General features: G+C 35.5%; 1 protein-coding gene across 8 annotated transcripts in view; it reads left to right on the forward strand.

The window, feature by feature from the left end:
- Nucleotides 1-21,509, forward strand: part of LOC132157055 (regulating synaptic membrane exocytosis protein 1-like) — a 70,206-nt gene that overhangs the window by 32,501 nt on the left and 16,196 nt on the right. For 5 of the 8 annotated variants that reach the window (XM_059566195.1, XM_059566198.1, XM_059566199.1 and 2 more), the window contains 14 exons: nt 5,446-5,747; nt 6,805-7,619; nt 10,685-10,725; nt 11,612-11,722; nt 11,909-12,008; nt 12,907-13,030; nt 14,289-14,335; nt 14,442-14,557; nt 14,643-14,773; nt 15,377-15,548; nt 15,660-15,813; nt 18,603-18,771; nt 18,863-18,958; nt 19,374-19,445. In XM_059566195.1, the coding sequence (XP_059422178.1) occupies nt 5,446-5,747; nt 6,805-7,619; nt 10,685-10,725; nt 11,612-11,722; nt 11,909-12,008; nt 12,907-13,030; nt 14,289-14,335; nt 14,442-14,557; nt 14,643-14,773; nt 15,377-15,548; nt 15,660-15,813; nt 18,603-18,771; nt 18,863-18,958; nt 19,374-19,445 (2,450 nt within the window). Of the gene's footprint in view, nt 1-5,445; nt 5,748-6,804; nt 7,620-10,684; nt 10,726-11,611; nt 11,723-11,908; nt 12,009-12,906; nt 13,031-14,288; nt 14,336-14,441; nt 14,558-14,642; nt 14,774-15,376; nt 15,549-15,659; nt 15,814-15,897; nt 17,084-18,602; nt 18,772-18,862; nt 18,959-19,373; nt 19,446-21,509 lie in introns of those variants that run through there. The other 3 variants (XM_059566197.1, XM_059566201.1, XM_059566202.1) reach the window with 3 other exon arrangements.

Genomic DNA, 21,509 nt, shown 5'->3' on the forward strand with positions numbered 1-21,509 from the left:
TTGTTCATTTAATTGTCTTTTTTATAAAAAAAAATAAAGTGTTATTTCTGTTTGAAAAAAAAAGTAATTTAATGTCTAGTTTTATCTTGTGTCCACTTTCAAAATCCTCCAACCTTTGCTTCTGAGATGTTTAACTTAAATATCGTGTAGACTGTTCCAGCTGTATTGTCTAGTTGACATATATTGATATAACTTTATGTTAATGTGTTTGAAAAGCCATTATATTGCAATGGAATATTCAGGCGCTTAAAAGGAGTGGCACCTGAATTCAAACCATTGATGATTCCGATAGTTCTTAAGGTTTCTATATTTATAATATAATATAATATAATCATAAATAGATTTATATATTACAATATATATAATAAAATATATATAGGTGTACTGTATATATATATATATATATATATATATATATATATATATATATATATATATATATAATATATATATAGGTGATTAATTAGAAGTTGATTTGTACAGATTTGGCTGAATGAGTAGTTATTGTTTGATCTGAAGGTGAAATAAGCTGAGAGCTAGAGAGATGCTGGACAGAGAGAGAAAGAGAGTGTGTGTTTTTTGGACAGAGTGGCTCACAGGCACCAGGGCCTTTACTGATCATTAGCAGATGTTAATTAGCTTGATAATTAGCCCATCACTGGACCTGCAGGAGTTTGATGAGTAACCTTGGAGGATAAGACTGACCCTCTCATGGCTTCAACCTTTTCTCTTCCTTTACACCCTCTGTCCTTCTCTCACAGACCCCTGGGAATGTTTTTAATAATACTGAACTTATAGTCATTGTTTACATTTTATGAACACCAGATACTCTTCTTCTGAGTTTTGGATAACAAACTGGAAGCCATTTCCACATTTTCATCTGTCTGATTAGAAAAGAAAACGTTAGCCTGCCAGATATCAGTGAAAAAGCTACTGTAAGTAAAAGTGCAGAAAAAATACCAGCAATTTTCTGCCAGAAAATTATCTGTAAAGTTTATGGACATTTCCTTCAACTGTAAATGCCAACACAATGCAATATGTCATTCAAATATTAATTCACATATTAATCATTCATATAAATCTTTATAGTTTTTTTTTTAGAGTGTAACAGATTCCATCACTAATGCAACAATGTCAAGATCAGGTTGTTGAAAATAAATAATAGATGAAAAATAGAGAACAAGCACTGGCAAAACATCTATAATATTATGGGGAAGCACTTTGCAAGGAGCTTAAATTGATATTGCTAGCAGCCCAGATTCAGAATCTTATGCTCTTATGGTTCTTGCAAGGACATTTTCTTGGACAATTTCTCAACAAACTCACAGAGTTACAAAGCAAGTGCTCAACTACCACATTTGGTAACATTGTAAAGCTGTGAATTAATAATCCGGTTGTGCAGTTTTACCGTCTGTGCACACAAACAAATCATCTGAAAGCAGTTTGTCTTGATTAAACCGGCTGCCTCCTCCTGTCTTGTTGTCCATAAGTGATGTGTGATCTGAGAGGAAGCAGTGCGGTACAGTGTTTCTGGGTTGTTGGAGGAGAGGCGGCTTGTATTTGAGTGTTGTAATCCATGTGGAGAGGGTCGGGGGTCTGTGCCCGACAGCTGGGGATTCTGCTGCTGATTTACTTTAGATTAGTTTGGATTTCAGCCAGCCCTGTTCAATCACAGCATGATGCTTTTTCATTGTAAGAGAGCTGCCCCTCTCTGCCCCATACACACCATTGCTACCTCTGTATCAACACCACTCCTACAGTATGATCACTGGAGACCTTCTCATGTGCTTCTGTTTTTTTTCATATTAAAATTAAGCTCTGTGAGTTGCTAGGTTTATAAAGCAGGGCCAGAAATTAACCAGGGCTTTCGGTAAAAAAATGTCACCAACAGAGACAAAAGAGTGCCCCAGTGCAAATGTAAGGCAAAAATACCCCGCTGCGAATTCTGTCTATGTCTATTGTTGGATTATAATATTCTTAAAGTGCCCCTATTGTGGATTCGTGAAAATTACCTATCATGAGGTGTTTAACACAGCTCTAAGTGACTGAAAACATCCTGCAAAGTTTTAAATCTGAAAGTGCACCGTGCATGAAGTTATTGTCTCTGAAAAGAAAGAGTCGACTATGAATCATTGAAACAAGTCGTTTTTAAAACAAATTCGAAGCCGTTTTATGTTGATGTCTTTTAGCGATGATTTAAATGAAAATGCAAATTCATTCTATGCCACTATTTTGGAGTGGTAAAAAATAGTTTTCCTGGTAACACTGTACACAAAGCAACACTGCATGCACAAACACAGCTTTATCAGGAATTACAGGCATGACGAAATGAAAATGAGATCAATTGGACCAATCACAGTTGATTTGCTTCATGCAAAGGAGGAGTTTGGAAAAACTAATCGTAAGGTAAAAAAATAAGGTACGGTAAAAACAAATGCATGTTATAAGACAATAAAAGTGTTTTTTTTGACCTTGAATGCATGTCAACCTGTTGTTGGGGACTCCCAGAACAAAAATATGAACCTTTCACAACCCAGAATAGGGCAATTTAATTACAGGAATTTAGTACTTCTGTTGACTTTTCTTGCTCATAGATGTCATATTCCTATTTGCTGTTTTTGAGGCATAGTTATTGTTAATGAAAACTAAAACTTTTGATTGAAATAAAATAAAATATAATTATTACATGAAAAACTTAAACTCAAAAAACTTCAATGAAAATGAGAAATGTTGCCTTGGCAGTTAACTGAAATAGTTTGAAGTACTAAAGTAATAAATCATTTTTACAACAATTTCTATTTCAGAATTTTACCTTGAATTCAACATTACTTGCAATTTCTGTGTAATTATTTGTGAAATTTGTTATCAGTTTCCGAGTGAAATTCAGTAAATCAGAAGTTTTTTTTAAGTGTATACAGTATTAACAGTATTAAATTCACACTGTTCAGAGGTGTGTTTTTGAATGTATAGCTATTATAAAGTATTTTAATTTAATTAGGCTTTAATAACACAATGTAAAGTAAGCCATCAAAACCATAATGTGCCATAATTATATAAAGAACATAGAGAGCTCAAGATTAGGACAGTTTGATATTTATATGCATTTTAAATTATTTTAGTTCATTAATTTGAAGTATTTGGTATAAATGGATGACACACTTTGTGTTTTTTATTGGCAGGGAGAAATGCCCATATGAAGGTAAAAATGCACTAGAAAATAATTTCTAAATATTGCTTTAATGGAAAAAGTTGATACTGATACAGAGTGATTTTAGGTTTTGATAAAGATGAATGAGTGTGTGAATCACATGGGATGAGGGTTTTATTGTCATAGATGTGATCATGATGGCTGGTCACTGTGTTTGACAGTTTTTCCCCCGGTTTCACAGACAAGGCTTAAGCCTAGTCCTAGACTAAAATGTAAATCTGAGCTGTTTTATCGAAAAGAAACTTGCACCGACTGATCTTAAAACATGTCAGTGCCTTTATTTTGTCTTAAGATGCACACCAGTAATACTTTTTTCGAAGGAATGTTTATAAAAATTACTTAAATGTCCTAATTGAACTATGGCCTAATCCTGGTTTAGGCTAAGCCCCGTCTATGAAACCGGGCCTTTATGGTATTACATTTTTTGAAAAATATTATTGATTTGTTTAGTTTCTGATTGCAGTTAGACCAAATTGTGTGCATTTTAATTTAGAGTTTAGAATTATTAAATAAGTTAGTTGAGTGACAGAAAGTGAAAGAAGAAAGAAAAAGCAGCGGAAACTAGGACAGGAGTTCTGGTAGCAGGTGGCACATTCGAACATTTCGTTTTCCAACTATAACCACAGAGCGTGTTTGTCTGGCAAAGACATCAGCAGCAGAAGGCTGCGTGTGTGTGTAAGCTTACGTGTGTGTATATGTTTGCGTCTTAAATGTGTGCGTGTGTTTGCGCTGTGTAAGATCAGTTGTTTGGCCTTGCATCTGCAGGATCAATGGTAGTCTTCACTGAGTAAAGTTATGCAGTGAGCTGGGGAATTTTTTTTTACATATCCCCAATGATGCTGGGTGGCTGCCTGGATAAATATAGATGTGTTGATGCATGTCTCTCCTTCCCCCTCCCTCACTCACTCTCGCGCGCAACCTCCCAAGCTTTTAATCAAAAGCAATCTGGAGGAGGGAAGTGGGAAAAAAAGAAAAAATGTGGAATGTGCCAAGATCTTTTGTGTTCCTCGCTCCTGATCCTCCTGCTAAAGGAAATCAGCAGACAGGCTTTCTGTGTGTGTGTGGAGGAGGGTGATGGATAGCGCTGCTAATGTTTGTGTGTATCGTGGCCTGACCCTCCATGCTTTTCCCCACAGTTCCTGCGAATCTTCCCACAGTGACCACAGTCAATGCCTTTGCTCTGTGGGCATGTGATTACATCCCACGGAGCTCGCAGTTTCAAGTCTCAACCTCTTGTTTCAACAACACCCACCTTCTGTCAGCTAACATTACTACCTAATATTCATTGTTTGTCTTTACATTTATCCCTGCTAACACAACAGTTTCCTTTCTGTCTCATTTTTTCAGTTCACACCTCCTCCTGCCTACATTATCCCTTATAGCGGGCTGCCGTTTTGTCAGTCAGACCTGAGTCACATATCGCAGGGTTTCAGTGTCTCTGCCAGATTAGCTCTCTTTTTGACACCTCAGCTTTTATTTTTGGTCACCACATGATGAAGAACCCTTTTATCTGTAGCTGTGGAGTCACATTTTTTTATGTGAACTTGATGTATCACGTACAGTAATTTGGATAATATATGCATGCAACAATTTATTACTTTAATAATAATAAAAAAAATAATTAGAAATGCGATTAATTAGCCAAGTTTACATGTATAAATTGTATCCATTAATGATTAATAATAATAATAATAATAATAATAACATTTATTAATATTATCCATGACTTGTATATGTATTTTTGAAAAATAATGCTTCAGTGCTAATGCTAAAAATGCTTCAGTTTATTAAATCATTATTTAATAGCTTATTAAAATGTATTATTGTATTTCACTTGGTTATACTACATTACTTTTCTTGTCATTAAATGTAAAATTTTCTTTACAATTTTTTATTAAAGTAAAAACAAAAACAAACAAATAAACATATGAAACCAACATGACCAACTTGTCATTGACCAAGAATAAAAAAGAGAGATGTGTCATCCTAATTTCATCTGTCATCTTTTGGAATTTTGTATTATTTTGTCACACACATGTGAAGTATGTCATTGTGTTTGTATCAAAACACTTTCTTGTATTTCAGTTAACCATTTTGGGAGGGACTACAGTATCTGAAATCATTTTTTTTTATTATTCATTATTTTTGGAGTTGCAAAATTACAGAAGTTAAACACTTTATCTTCACAAAATTAGTGAAACTTAAAATTTTGAAATATGATTTTTCTTTTACCCCAGGTAATGTGGGTATGTAACAAGTGCCGAAGGCAACAGGATATGCTCACTAAATCAGGAGAGTGGTTTCCCAGCCATGGACCCAAGGCTGGAGAGCTTGGGTCAGCAGTGAGTGAACCGGCCATGTGTGGAGGTCCCGTTGGGGAGAAGAAGGCACGCTCTAGGTCTCAGAACCCTCTCGACTCCTCCGTTTCCACTGCCCATAACACCCAGCCACATGCCCCGACAAACCCCAGAAAAGGCCTTTCTACAGGGTCAGCTGACACGCTGTCATCGCGCTCACGTAGTGAGCCTCCACAAGAAAGGTACATTTCAGCCACTCGCTCCCTCAATACAAAAACTAGAAAAGTAACTTTTTCCCAGAATATTTTTTAAAGGTTATAATGAACAAAAAATGATTAAAGTCAGAATTGACACTTCTTACTTGTTTATGGAATATTGCAGTGTTTATTATAAATGATTTATCTGTGCACAATTTATTTTTTGTTCAGTTGCCCTTGTAATCTTTAATTAAAAGCACTGACTTCCCTCCCCCTCGCACATCTCTTCTCTGATGATGTGTGCAACAGTGCGAGAACAGTACAATGATCCCGCCAGCAACCTGTCACTCAAATGAGATCTCAGCAGCCAACAAAAACAATCCAAACAATTCCTGATGGATAAAATCAAGTACCCACGTTAAATTTATTCTTGCTTGAGTAGCGACTTCACTCTAATAAAATAGGGAAGATAATCACAACTTTCATTTCAGTGTCAACTTTAATGATTATAAATGTTCTATTTTTTTCAGTTAAAATGTATTGTTGTAATCACATTTAAATAAATTACCTGATAGCTTTGGAAGTTAATTCTTAAAAATAAAGTGATTTTCTCAGTGATGAGATTTTTTTTTGATTCCCCAAAGAACCTTTCAGTCACCAGTTCTTAAAAGAACCATTATTCTCCTTAGTGTGAAGAACATTTAAATTATCTAAAGATCCTTTTTCCATTAAAAAGAACCTTGTGAAGTTCCATGGATGCCAATAAAGAACCTTAAAACTTAAAATATAGTAGATTTATAGATATAGTTTGGGCACTCTTTTGCTGGCCAACTAAACCAGCTAAACATGAGTTTAGCCAGCTAAACCTGGCTAGACGAAGTTTGGCCAGACTTGAGAACCACATTAAACCAGCTCAGACCTACAGAACAGTTTATCTGAGTATTTTCATGACAAACAAGAAGCATCATGACATTGTGATGCTCATTTGGTTTCTATTTTTGATGCATTGGGTTGTCTCATTAAACAACATAATCTTTTCAATTTGAAAAGACTGTCTGTAACAGTGTTTTTTTGTGATGTTGTGTAATTATTTGACCTCTAGAAAAAAGCCACCAGCAGAATCCGATCAGAATGGCAAACTAGGGCCAAAAGGTGAGAGGCGGCGAGGCCTATCCAAAATCCACTCTGAGGAGCGAGATACTGGAGAAAATCGGAGAGAAAGTCGAAGACTGATGAAGACTCGCTCTCAGGAGCACGACAGTCCTGAGACCAGGAGGACTGAAGCTGAGCAGAAACCACCCAGGGAACAGTGCAGGGCTGACCCAAATGCTTCACATCATCCGGCCAAACTCCGGCCGTTAGAGCCTGTTGGACGTATGCATCCTAAACCGAGGGAGGCAGGGGAAATGGTGCAGGACAACAGAGGTGCACGTAGATGGGCAGATGGGCGGCAGGCCTCACTGGAGTGCCAGCAGCAGGCCTACGCCCCAGAGAGGACCGCGGGGGGTACAGGTTTGCAGGGTGCACCTGTTGTGCAGGGTCCTCCTCCTAAAACGAACCACACCCCACAGCCGCCTGCTCCTGGGTTCAGGGTGGGCCCTGCCATGCCTGCAGGCCCACCTGAGCTCAGGGAGCCTCAGGAATGGGACAGGAAGTTGCAGCCGAGCCACCTGGACCCCGGCTCAGCTGCGCTGTTGCGCAAATCTAAACGTCAAAAAGCTGAGAGCATGCTGCGCAATGATTCACTCAGTTCTGATCAATCGGAATCTCTACGACCGCCCCCGCCCCGCCCCTACAAGAGCAAACGGGGAGGAAACAAAAGGCAGATATCTGTTAGCAGCTCGGAGGAAGAGGCCGGTTCCACACCGGAATACACCAGTTGTGAAGATGTGGAGATCGAGAGCGTCAGTGAGAGAGGTGGGTTAGATGGATACCTGCTTTTCTGTCATTTATATATTTAATCATGTGTTTGCATAAACAAACCTCCATGATTTAGAAATGGAAACCACCATCAATATGAATGTAATATTTCGTTTGATTGATGAATTTAGTACTTTTTGCAACACACAAATGGATAAGCTATGACTATCAAGAGGTTGCTTAAATTCTTTTAAATCCTGCAAGACTTTTCATTTGCTTTGTGCGGAAATGGCAGGGTTTTCAACAAATGACTGTCCATAAAGGTCCTGCAGGTTTAATACTTTTTTAATTAATTCATTACATTCTTTCTTTCTTCCTTTCTTTCTTTCTTCATTTTAAAGTTTTATTTTTGGGATTCAAACTCTTGATACCCGAAGCACAACAGCACTATATATCGGCATGCTGACAAGTTATATACTTTATAAAACATACTGATTTCTTTAAAAAAGTAATCATTAGACATGTTATATATAGTCAAGTCAAGTCAAGTCACCTTTATTTAACAGATGACAGTAACAAAGCAACTGAACAGCATTAAATAGAAAAATAATTTGTCAATAAAGCAAAAAGCCAGTTCATCACTGAATTAAAAATGTACACTACTGTTTCAAAAGTTTAGGATCAGAAATCATTCTAAAATGCTGATTTGGTGCTCAAGGAACATTTCTTATCATTATCAATGTTGAAAATAGTTTTATGGAAATAGTTTTGTAGAATTCTTTTTTTTTAAATAGAATTCTTTGGTAAATAAAAAGTTCAAAACAACAGCACTGATTTAAAATATAAATGTTTATTTTATAAATGAATTTACTGTCTCTTGATCTGATCAATTTGATGCATCCTTTCTGAATAAATAAAAGATAGATAGATAGATAGATAGATAGATAGATAGATAGATAGATAGATAGATAGATAGATAGATAGATAGATAGAGAGATAGAGAGATAAACAGTATTTTACAGTGTATCTACTGTGGATATTTATTAAGGAGATGGTATGTGCAGGGTAATTGTTCACTGGTTTTGACTGCTTGAAAGTTGGGGTGTGAAGGAGAGGAGATTATTCATTTTGCACTGTGTGCTGTTAGCCTGGCAAACTGACTGAACACAGACTTAAAAGGTCAGTGTATTAACACAAGCCAGGGGTGAAATGTAAACATTATGAGTTGACTAGGAAAGACAGACTATAGGAGAAGGAATGAGAGACTAAAAATAGGAGAACAGGAGATTGAGAGGAGGTTAAGCAGAACACAAGCTTGCTCTTATCAGTGCAACAGCATTACATCAGGTTCACCAGAAACAACAGGTAAGTGGATCGACTCTTTCTTCTAAAGAATAAGAACTGAATAAATCAAGTTGACACCTTTTGTTATTCAAAGTTAATATATTAGTTCTGTTATTAATGGCCGAAGAATGGATTTCAAAGAAATTTTCAAAGAAATTTTGAGTTTAAAGTTTAAAGATATTTGAACTTTAAACTCAGAATGTTATTTCTTAGTTGTACAGAACTGGGTAAAAAGTAAATATTATTTAGATTTGATTTCTTGGTTGTTGCCTTGAAAAGTTAGAATTATTAGAAGTAGAATAATACTATTGTGTATCAATACATACTGTATGTTGCGATGTGAAAATGTACTAATAAAATATTTATTTGCTAAGCACTATATTTTGGAGGTCATGTGAATGAGAAGTACAGTACAAAGCTTAGATAAAAGCCCACACAGGGGACCAATCAGCCATGCCAAAAGCAGTATATTAAACATTTATACCCTTAGACAGCTAATACTTCATGCAGACCTCTTCTTAATATTACTTCATGGCATTTTATTATGATTAATACATGTTTCCTTTGCATTGTTTTGTGCTGTAAATGTTTTTCTGGGGTGTTTTTTTTTTTTTTTTAGCTGTTAAAACTTTCAGGAGCGATAGTTGAATTTTGTTGCTTTCCAGAGTTAATTTTTTTTTTATTTAGAGCTAACTTTTTATAGGACAACCCTGCTCAGAACTGGGTTAGACAGTGAAGAAGCAGCCTTCCTTAAAAAAAAAGTAAGATTCCCTGACATACTTGTAAGTAAGCTATCCAGGTCTCAATGTCTCTTTTTCTCCTTATTTTGAACCCCTGAGCTTTTAATTTAATCTGAAGCTACTTTATAAAATCAATACTTGACTCTAAAAATTGGATTGGATGAGTCATGTTGTAAAATAACCAGTATTTGTATATATATTAATCTATATAAATTTGTGTATGTTTGTGTGTTTATAAGGTGTTTTTGGTGATTTTGAGTCAGAAGAGCCCCTCCACAAATCTATATTTAAGTCTTCATTCACAAGGTTTATTTTTTATTATTTAAAAAAGTATCATATCAATATATATCATATCAATAAAAGTGATGCTTCTCTAGCAAATACCACTTATTTTTTATTGAACATTTGTCCATGTAAAAACTTTTGGTCAACTGAAAGTAGATCACACTTTTATTTTGCACCTTTTAAAAGATGACCTTTTAATTCAAATCTGATGTCTATAGCAACATTTAATTTTTACAATCTTTTTTTGTTTTTCGGAGGACAATTTGAGCACTCTTCACCATGTCTGTGCGTCATACTCAAGACATCCCAGGTGCTCAAAAATATCCGAAAACAAACCCAGAAATCAGTATGTACAAGGCACTGGTCCATATAACATGCCAACAGTAAACAGAATGCCAACGTCACGGAAAGCGCTGAGACTGTCCCTTTGTGCCTGTGTGTTTGTGTGTCTGTGTGTGGGAGTGTGTATTCAGCTTTGGTGTCAGCATTTGCTTCCACTGTCTGGGGACTAAATGTAGCTCTAAAACATATATTCACAAACACTCTTGCTCCCTCTTGCACTGCAGGTGGGTCAAAGCAGAGCATATTTTAGCATGAGACTGGCTGCAGGTGCCATTTTGGGGCTCAGATATTCATGAAGTGTAAACAGGTTTAGAGATGGACTCTGGCTAGTGTAAGGTGGCAGCTCACATAGTCAGCATATGTACTGTACAGTGTAACTGTATGAATTTGTGTGTGTGTGTGTGTGTTTAGGGGACTGGGAGTGCTGTCCACTGGACCCCACTGCGTGGCATGTAAGTCATTCCTACATTGTGTTTTAATCATTTTAATCAACATACATTGTTCGCCGACCATTTTACTTCCACAAAGTGATCTTTTTTTTGAAGAAAATGTAGCGCAGGACTTGTAAATTGACTGATCTGTAAACTGTAAATTAACTGTATGTTTGTTACAGATGTAGCTCACATTGCCAATGTCATGGGTTCGATTCCCAGGATATGCATGAAGTTATAAACTGCATAGCTTGAATGCAAATGTATAAATTTAAATGCGACATACATCAGATTTGAGGAATACCAAATGCATGTGTGCTAAAACAATTACTAAATAGCTATTTGCACATTGGTTAACGTTATTAGGACTGCGTGGTCCTAAGTAGAAAATTTACTTTTTGAATAAACCTTTGGATTAAGTATTATAATGACACATATTATCTTTGCAATGACATTTTTGTGTTTGCCATCATCTACAAGACAAACAGGAGGGTAAACTAAGAAAGTCGATAGTTTATTCAACTTAACTTTAAAGTGACTGAGAACAGTGGTGAATTGCGTGCAGTAGTACTTAGTATAACTGAGATAATATTATAGTTTTTTTTAATATTTTGAAATAATTTTTAAGTTTTTAGATATTCCTTTTAGTTAGTAAAGTTTTAGTAATATTGTGTTCTTGTGCTTTTTTATGTCTATATAATCTTTTTCCATTTTTATTTCCATTTTAGTATGTTATTTAAGTACATGAAGTGAAACTAAAAGAACATGTTTCTGTTTCTGTTAGCTATAATAACCCTGGTTATGTCTGTGTGTGTGAATGCGCATGAGTGTGAAGGTGAGGTAAGGGTTAGATGTAATGGAATGGTCCTTTCTCTGATGGGATTAATCTCTGCCTTGTTCTCTTTAGCATCCGGTTACATGGCAGCCCTCCAAGGAAGGTGATCATTTAATTGGCCGAATCACATTGAGCAAGCGAACAGCCATGCCAAAAGAGGCTGGGGCTCTGCTAGGGCTAAAGGTGAGGGGAGAGCAACTTGAATAAACATACTGTATAAACACAAGTTCCTCTCCTGACCGTTATGAAGACAACAACTACACCATATCATGGACCATGTACAAAAAATGAAAACACACACACAATGTACTGCCATTTTTGAATTCTCTGTAGACTTTACCCATCTTTAAATGATTTGTATGGGTACAGGTGGTCGGGGGGAAGATTACAGAAACTGGGAGACTTGGGGCCTTCATCACCAAAGTCAAGAAAGGAAGTTTAGCTGATGTGGTGGGTCATCTACGGGCCGGTGAGTCCAGAACCTCTTTCAGTTTCTCTCAGTTTTAAATAACTAGGCCCCAGTTTCACAAACAGGGATTTGTTTAAGCCCGGACTAGGCCTTAGTTAAATTAAGAGATTTAAGCATCTTTTACAAAAATGCCTTAGAAGAAAACATTACAGGTATGCATCTTGACACAGAACAATGACACTGACATATTTTAAGATATGTCTGAGCAAGATATTTTAAGTTAAGACTGCTCAAACATGCATTTTATTCTGGGACCATCTCAAGCCTTGTCTGTGAATCCGGGGGAAGGTCTGTTAACTGATTAAACAGTGTAATCAAGTAAATTACCTTATACAGTGATTTAGCAAATTAATCATGTATGGATGCATATGTTAGTGGTTCTCTACCAGGACCAGTGCCCACTAGCAAACTTCTAATGTGGCCTTAAGATGACTTCAGATGATTTACAATAAGATAAAACAAGCAAAACAAGTTCAAATGACTAAAAAAATAAAGATGTTGTACATAAATCATTGTGGCACACATGGCATTTACAAAGAAAAGACCCCAAACAAAGAACTTTCATTATTGTTACAAATGAATAAACACAGACCACAAATGTCTTTAGAAGTCAGTATATTGTTTGCATATTGTCTGCATTCTGATGCAAAAGCATGAGGTTATATTTCAATCTTAAATTACTGTTGGTAGGGGAAATACTTGTGTAATTTACTGTGCTAAATTAGCACATTTAATTGACTTGAAATGTATGTATTAATGCATTTAGCCCTCAGATATTTGGAACATGTTTAATGAGTGTGTTTAATCAGTAAAATTTCTATTTTAAGAGTTTAATTGTAGTTGTCCTCAGATGTGTGCAGGAATTGAATGTGACGACAAACATTTGGGCTGTTTGTAGGTGACGAGGTGCTTCTGTGGAATGGTAAATCATTACCTGGATTAACCAAGAAAGAAGTTTACAATATCATCTTGAATTCCCAAACAGAACCACAAGTTGAGTTAGTAGTATCAAGGCCAATAGGGTAAGTCTTCCTTCACACACCTTACTGGATATCTGACTGTAAATTATTTTATAATGTTTCCTGGGGTGCACTTATAATCTTAGTCTGGTTTTGTCTACAAAAATGGTCATAATTGAAATACAGTAGGTTATTTCTGTTTTTATATTCTGTTTCTTGAGGTTAGTTTATAAAGTTAGCAAAGATTTTTGCTTCAAAAAAGGTATTTCTTTACCTAACGGAAGCATCATTTATGTATCTTTATATTCATGCCAGACATGAGTTGTTCATAACACACTTCCCCGGATCACATATAATGATGACACATATAGAGGTGAATTTTGATGATCACTATTATCCTGATTTTAAATTCTGGTGTTTCAGAAAGCTAAAAAAGAAAAATGCATATTTTAAAATGGGGAGTTAGTTTTGAAAATTGGCTTTCATTGTAGATGAACAATTATGTGGAAATATCAAGAATATTTTGATTCTACATTTAATAATAATTTATTCTAGTTGGACCGATTATTAAACAAGAGTGTTTGAATAGCTGTGCAATAAATGTTTAACTTTTGTATTGTGTTTAGTTTTCACTGTAAGCCATTATAGTCTCCTTTGCTCTGTCCTCCCACCTCTTTAAAAAGATGTATTCATTGATTTCTCTCCAAACACTTGCAAAAAGTGTATAAATCCTAGCTGCAAGTAAAACACAGTCCAGGTCTAAGAGGTGCTGTGATTTTTTGATAAATTTTTTTGGACTTCATCTCTGAATTCTCTCCTCTTTTGCTTCTGTCTTCTGTCCATAAAGCCCTTATAAAGAGTATATTTTATTCAGAAAGCAGGCATTAAATTAAAGACATGCATAATGTTACAAATGATTTCTGTTTAAAAGAATCCTGAAAAAAAACCTATAATGGATCCCACGGAAAATATCAAGCAGCAGAACTGTTTTCAATATTAATAATAATATGAAATATTTCCTGAGCATTAAATCAGCCTATTAAAATGATTTCTACAGAACAATGATAAATAGAATAATGCCAGCTGAAAATGTAACTTTTACATCAAATAAATAAATTACATTTTAAAACATGTTTAAATATATACACAGTTATTTTAAAATATAATAATATTTACAATATTTAATACTTTTTTACTGTATTTTATATAAATAAATAGAGCCTTGGTGAGCATAAGTTGCTTATTTTATAAACATCTTACCGACCAAAACTTTTGAATAGTAGTGTACTTGACAACTAATATATGGATTTGTTTTTTTCAGTGATATACCACGAATACCAGAAACATCACACCCTCCATTAGAATCTAGTATGTACTGAATCAACTGTGCACTCTTAAATACTGTCACTTTTTTTTAAATATGCAAACATTATTCTGATGTTTTCAACACTTGGTTTTTGTTGTCCGTCTGCAGCAGGTTCAAGTTCCTTCGAATCACAGAAGCTGGAAAGACCCTCTATATCTGTCTTGTCCCCATCCAGCCCGAGTGGTCTTAGAGATGCCCCTCAGATACTGCCTGGACAGCTGTCGGTCAGTACATACTTAAGTATGTATGTTCACAGTGTTGTGCTTAGAGTGTTTGTTTATTCGCTGTTTATGTATTTATGTTTTGTAGGTGAAAATGTGGTACGATAAGGTCGGCCATCAGCTGATAGTGAACGTATTGCAGGCTATCGACCTGCCACCCAGATCAGATGGACGACCCAGAAACCCTTATGTCAAAATGTACTTCCTGCCCGATAGAAGGTAAATTAGATGTTTACTGTGGGGTTTGTTTTAGAGTCAAGCAATATGGTGTTGTATCGACTGCAAACATAATATTTTTTTATTGTGACAACTCTGTACACTAATGTTCAAAAGTAAAATGAATACTTTTATTTTTGGAAACTGCATTAAATTGCATTATATTGATCAAAAGTGACAGTAAAGACATCTAGTGTTACGAAAGATACATATTTGAAATAAATTCTGTTTTTCTATAAACTTTCTATTCATTAAAAAAAAAATACAGAAAAAGTTTCAACAAAATTATTATGCAGCACAGCTGCTTTCATTAATAATATAAAAATATATTAAAATAGCAGTATTTCTAAACAATATATATTTAACATTGCAATAATATTTCGGAATATTACTATTTTTACATTGTGTTTGAGCAAATAAATGCTGCCTTGGAGAGACTTCAGAATAAAATTAATTAATTAATTAATTAAATACAAAAAATAATTGTAAAGAAAACCATTAAAAAAAGCGTAGCTCAAACTAATTTTTATTATTTATTTTTTTTGCTGATATGTGCATCAAGCAGTTTTATGTTCTTGTTTTAATGTTGTTTGTGTTTTACTTTAGCGATAAGAGCAAGAGAAGGACGAAGACAGTAAAGAAAAGTCTGGAGCCCAAGTGGAACCAGACATTTGTGTACTCTCATGTCCATCGCCGGGATTTCAGAGAACACATGCTGGAGATTACTGTGTGGGACCAACCCAGAATACAAGCAGAGGAGAGTGACTTTCTGGGAGAAGTATGAAGCATATGTTAACTTTGTCCATTTATTTGCAGCATGAATTGCTCTGAAAACATTGGTACGGTATCACACCTGACTGTCTGCGGTTTCTCCTCTCTTTGAACCTAGATCCTAATCGAGCTGGAGACTGCCCTGCTGGATGACAAGCCTCACTGGTACAAGCTGCAGACACACGATGTCTCTTCCATCCCACTGCCGCACCCGTCGCCATACCTGCCCCGCAGACACGGACACACAGAAACACCCACCAAAAAGCTGCAGCGTAAGTGGAAGACCTTACATCTGAAAGAGTTGAACACACTCAATCACTTTCTGTTCAAGTGCTATGTGTATGTGTCCAAATAAAAAACTCTTCTCCATCACTTGATCATAATTAGAAAAATTACTACTGCTGTGATCAATAGAAAATGTACACAAATATCTGTACCATGAACGATAATAGTTAATTAGCCTAATTTGCATACAAGTAGGTGCGAATTCTGGTTACCTAATTTAAAAATGCATGTTGTGGCACCGTATCAGCTATTTATAATAATATTCAGAAGTTTGGGGTCAATGAAATTTTGTTAAAGAAGTCTTGTATGCGTATAAATTATGCATTTTCTTGATATAAAATACAGTAAAATCAGTTATATTGTGAAATATTATTACAGTTTAAAGTCACTCTTTTCTATTTTAATATATTTGAAAATGTAATTTATTCCAGTGATGGCAAAGCTACATTTTCAGCATCATTACTCCAGTTTTTGTGTCACATGATCCTTCAGAAATCATAAAAAATTGCTGATTTGGTGCTTAAAATTAATTTGGCTGATTTGGTGCTGGATACTTCTTTCATAGAACCACCAAAACTCTAAACATGTCCCTGATTTTGCTTGATTGTGAGCAGTATATGAATACGAGTTTTGCGCTGAAATACTGCACAATATTGTGAGGCACAATCATTTAGTAAATTCGCCCCCTCAGTGTTTCACAGATTTACCAAATGCTGAAGAGGTGGTGGGCAGTTAGATTAAAATAGATGAAGAATTCCTTAATAAAATTTTATGATTTTAAGTCAAGCCAGAGATATTATCATAATTTCACCATTACTAAACTATATATAAGTAGGTGAAGGACAATAATCAAACATTAGTTAAAAATCAACATATCTTTTAGGCCAAGGTCCTGAAATACATCCATTCTCATTAATATGTTTGGCATTGTCTTGCAATATTCAAGGGTTTTCATGTCTGTTCTGTCTGTGCGTTCATGCGGAGGTATGTTTTTGAACCGTGCTGCCTGTGAGTTAGTGTGTAGGAGTGTGGCCCATGGGTACAGTGTATCCACAAGACATATTTTAGTATGCTATTTTATTGCTTGCCTAACAATGGATTACTCCAACAGTACTTTGTGTGCATTCGCATCTGTATCTCTGTGTGTGTGTGTGTGTGTGTACATCTATGCCTGTGTGTATTCTGTATCTGTGTGTGCAGGCTCGCAGCGTATTACAGAAACTGATTGTGATGATGGTATTGGTGTAGTCGCCACAGGTGGGTGGGAGGGGCCAAGCCAATGCCAACCTTGGCATTTCTCTGTATTTTGTGCATTAGAGTACCCCAAAAGAGAGAAGCAACCAATAGCAGGCCTTCCCTTCCTTCAGAAGTCACTGCTGTTGTGCTGGAGACACTGCACCGATCACCGATCATGACACATCTGACATGTTTCATTCATCCCATACTAATAAACTAACTACTTTGTACTATTATGCATTAAAAATGAATATAAAGTGGTGCTTCTTCTAAATAGGGGAGACACTAGCTATCTGAAATGTGTTCTGTCTCCAGTGCTTTTCTCTGTAGTATAGTAGTTTAGACTTGAAGAATAATGCACACATTATCACACATGCATGATCACAATGGGAAATTATAAACGGGAGGACTGCTTCCTCTTGGTGGTGCTACACATTTTATTTTGCTTCTGCATGGTAGAAGTTAGAAAATGACACGTCTTTGTGTTACAATGCCTTGGTGACATACCTTGACTTCATTCTCCATACAATATAGGCATACTGCAATTGTAAAAAAGTGGATATAGTTTTTTTGTGGCAATGTTTTTTTTTTTTATGACCTCCTTTGAATTTTGTAAAGTTATTTTTTTTTACAAAATATTATTACTATGATTTTAGCAATGAAGTTATATTTATTAGTGGTTTTATTGGAAAATTTAACTGGTGTGAAAAAAACTATTCTGTTGAAAAAACAAACAAAGAAATGTATTTTTCAGTTTTCAGTACTTTGCTATTTAATATTTATATATATATATATATATATATATATATATGTCGTATTTTCCGGACTATAAGTCGCACTTTTTTTCATAGTTTGGCTGGTCCTTCGACTTATAGTCAGGTGCGACTTATTTATCAAAATTAATTTGACATGAACCAAGAGAAATTAACCAAGAGAACTGAACCAATAGAAAACATTACCGTCTCCAGCCGCGAGAGGGCGCTCTATGCTGCTCAGTGCTCCTGTAGTCTACCACTGAAGACATAGAGCGCCCTCTCGCGGCTGGAGACGGTAATGTTTTCTCTTGGTTCTAAATAAATGCGACTTATAGTCCAGTGCGACTTATATATGTTTTTTTCCTCATCATGACGTATTTTTGGACTGATGCGACTTATACTCAGGTGCGGACTTATAGTCAGAAAAATACGGGTATGTATATATATATATATATATATATATATATATATATATATATAATTTTAATTTGACTGGTAGTGTGTGTACATATATATTTAGAACTCAAATTGTGCTTGAACTGTCAAAAGCACACATTGTTCACAAATAGATATAAGGAGAATGAACAAGGTATTTTAATTAGCTTGCATGTTTTGTTAGATATGGTCTAACATATTATGTCAATCATTTTATTTTTTGGATGGGTTCTAACATGGGGAATGTGGTTTGGCAAGCCCGGTGACTGCATAAGCAAAACCTGAATTTTCCAGACAGGCTTTCCAAAAATTTGTCTTTAATGTTTTTTTTTGCCTTTTCGTCATCACAGCTACAGAGAACCGATCAAGAGAAAGAGAACGGGACAGAGACAGAGACCGAGCAACTACATTAGAGGTTCCACACCAGATCAGGCCAACTCAGTATCGCTCACGGTCTGTGTCCCCACACAGAGAGGAGAGCAGGGAACGGTCCCGCCCAGCCAACGTCCCTGCACAGAGGTACATCCCTACCTATTGCTAGGACTTATCATTTCCCAAATAATTGTAACCTGCATTAAAACCCTGGTTTCTCTCCGTCTTTCTCTCTAAGGAGTCTGGATGAGGTCCAGCACAGCCGGCGATCTCGTTCCCCAACACGCTACCATGATCGTGCCCGTGTGCAAGAGAGAGATTATGTAGATGACAGGTAAATAGAAATGTGCGGGCCCAAGCGAGTGTGTACAAGTGTGCCTTATTGTGAATAATCACTTCCATGTGCCTTCATTTACTTCCATAAAAATTCTGTTTCTTGAACACCATTAAAATGAGTTTTTGGAAAGAGAAATAACGTTTTCCAGACTTGCTAATCTACAAAGGACTACAAAGCACCATTTTCAGAAGGTGGGTTAAAGCCAAACCACATGTGACTGAGTGTCTTTGAATTGAGGGTTTGTATGGACAGAGATTTTTTTTTAACCTTTGTGCATTGTTTTGACTTTAAAGGTTGTTACGCTTCCTCTTCTTACTCACTTACTGGTGCCCATTTTTTCTTTTATGTTTGCTTGTTTATTGGTCTTTTTTGTTTTATTGTTTATTTTCGTATGTGTCCTCCATCTCCATAGTAATTGCAGTGAGGTCATCTTGATACACAGATCAATGCGGGGTAGAAGCGCAGAGTGTCTGCACACCCAAAGGTAAAGAAAAGGCCAGAATTGAACCACCAGTCTGTAAATTATACTATTGTTGTATTCAGATTACTGTGTAAATCAATATTACTATCTTGGTGTCATAAGAGCTGGTAATATCATTTTCATTCTGAAAAGCCTCCTTGTACCTGTTTCTTTCACCTAGCCTGAAGTTTATTCCATTTTATTAAACCAGCCCTGAATGTTGATGCCAGTTTCTCTCTCTCATATGCTTCTTGTCAAACTCTTCGGCTCTCCACTCTAATATTTCAGAGCAGCTCGTTGACAAGAAACATTACAAGCAGAACTTTCCACTTGCTTTTGGCATACAACCTAAAAGACGAATACCTCGTCACGACAACCGTTAGCTCATTGTGCTCAGGTGTCATTTTGACACGTTTATTTTTATTCTGTTCGTTACTGACCTCGATTTAATTCTGAGTGTGTTTGACAAAAAACGTGTGGAAAAAACGTGATCTAGAATGAGGGAGTTGCCTCTGGAGTGATCTTTGCATGTGTGACCTTTGACATTCTTTTGCTGTTTGGGTGGAGTAACCACAGCTGTGATTTTGAAACATCTTTTGTTTCCTTCTTGCATGCTTGCATGTTAATGCAGTTTTGGCAGGAGTTCATCTAAGTACAGTAACACTCTGCCCCCCAAGATGCCTTTATTAGTCAATGGAATTCATAAGGATATTTACAGGTAAGGCAGCCAAAAAGGAACACTTAAGCCATGGCATCCTTTCTGAGTAATGAGGATTTTATAGCATCTGTGACGCTCAAACTCGCTCAGATCTCCAGAGCGCTTTTATTATGGATTAGCTTATGCAAAATACAGAATGCTGGTGCATACATTTTTTTTTATCATTGTAAAAGTATGTTTTCACTCTACAAAACCATTAAACTGATATATTATATATAACTGATATAAAATATATTTTAATTATAATTGATATACTTTTAATATATACATATACTTTTAAATGATAATATAATAAATAAAGGCCATTTAATTTGTACTTAAAAAGAGTACAATTTTACAACTGTTTCTTTTTTTATATATACATCCTTAAGTTAAAAATTATAGCCTACTTGTCATATTAAAAGTTTTACTTTTTGAAGTAAATTTTAAATAAATGTTTTAATTACAATTTGTCGTAACTAAAAGAAGTACACTTATTTTGCTGTAACATGCTAAAGCACTTAAATGCATGATTTAACTGTGATGTTTCATTAGATATTACAATTAAAGTTTAAAAGTTCTAGATTTCAACTTTTATCTATTTAAAAATATTTAAATACATGACATACAAATGACATAGATATGACTGAGTTTATTTTAGTTTTCCATAAATGTTTGTCAGTACATTCAGCAGTGCACTTGACCGAATTTCAAAGACAATAGAATTGCTTAAAACATTCAAGATAAAGATGTACTTCAGTCCTATTTAAGTGGGTTAAATAAGCACTCTAAAGTTTGGCTAACTGCATTTAATATAAATGTAAACTATAACACAATGTCATAATTTTGGTCACACTTTATATCTGTTAACAAACCATTAACCATGACTTTTGCCTCAATATACTTCTGATTTGCTGCTCATTAATAGTTAATATGGTAGTTGTTAAGTTTAGGTATTGGGAAGGATTAGGGACAGGGTGGGATTTATGTAATTTTAGGGGCAAGGCCATTTGGCCTCCACCTTTTTTTTTTATTTAGGGGCACCAAGGCCATATGACAGGGCACAAAGGCCATTGAGTACAATTCGATGGTTTTCCCATTCAGATTGATACCATAACATCCTAACTTGGAATAAGACATGGATTAGGGATTTTTTATATAAAAAAAAACATAAAATCAGCATAAATGGCAATAAAAGCATTCAGAAAGTTCATTCAGTCCATTACATCATGTGAGAATGAGAGAGATAGAGAGAGAGAGAGAGAGAGAGAGGCATTTTGGCATTTTTGTCGCGAATTCTCTTTAAGCTTGGCATTTCTGGAAAAGACGTGCAACAGTATTAGCGACCCATCATTTAAAAGTGTCTAGCTGTAGCTAGCATAAGTTTAATG

Source organism: Carassius carassius, chromosome 14 (genome assembly GCF_963082965.1).
Source record: "Carassius carassius chromosome 14, fCarCar2.1, whole genome shotgun sequence".
Taxonomy (NCBI): domain Eukaryota; kingdom Metazoa; phylum Chordata; class Actinopteri; order Cypriniformes; family Cyprinidae; genus Carassius; species Carassius carassius.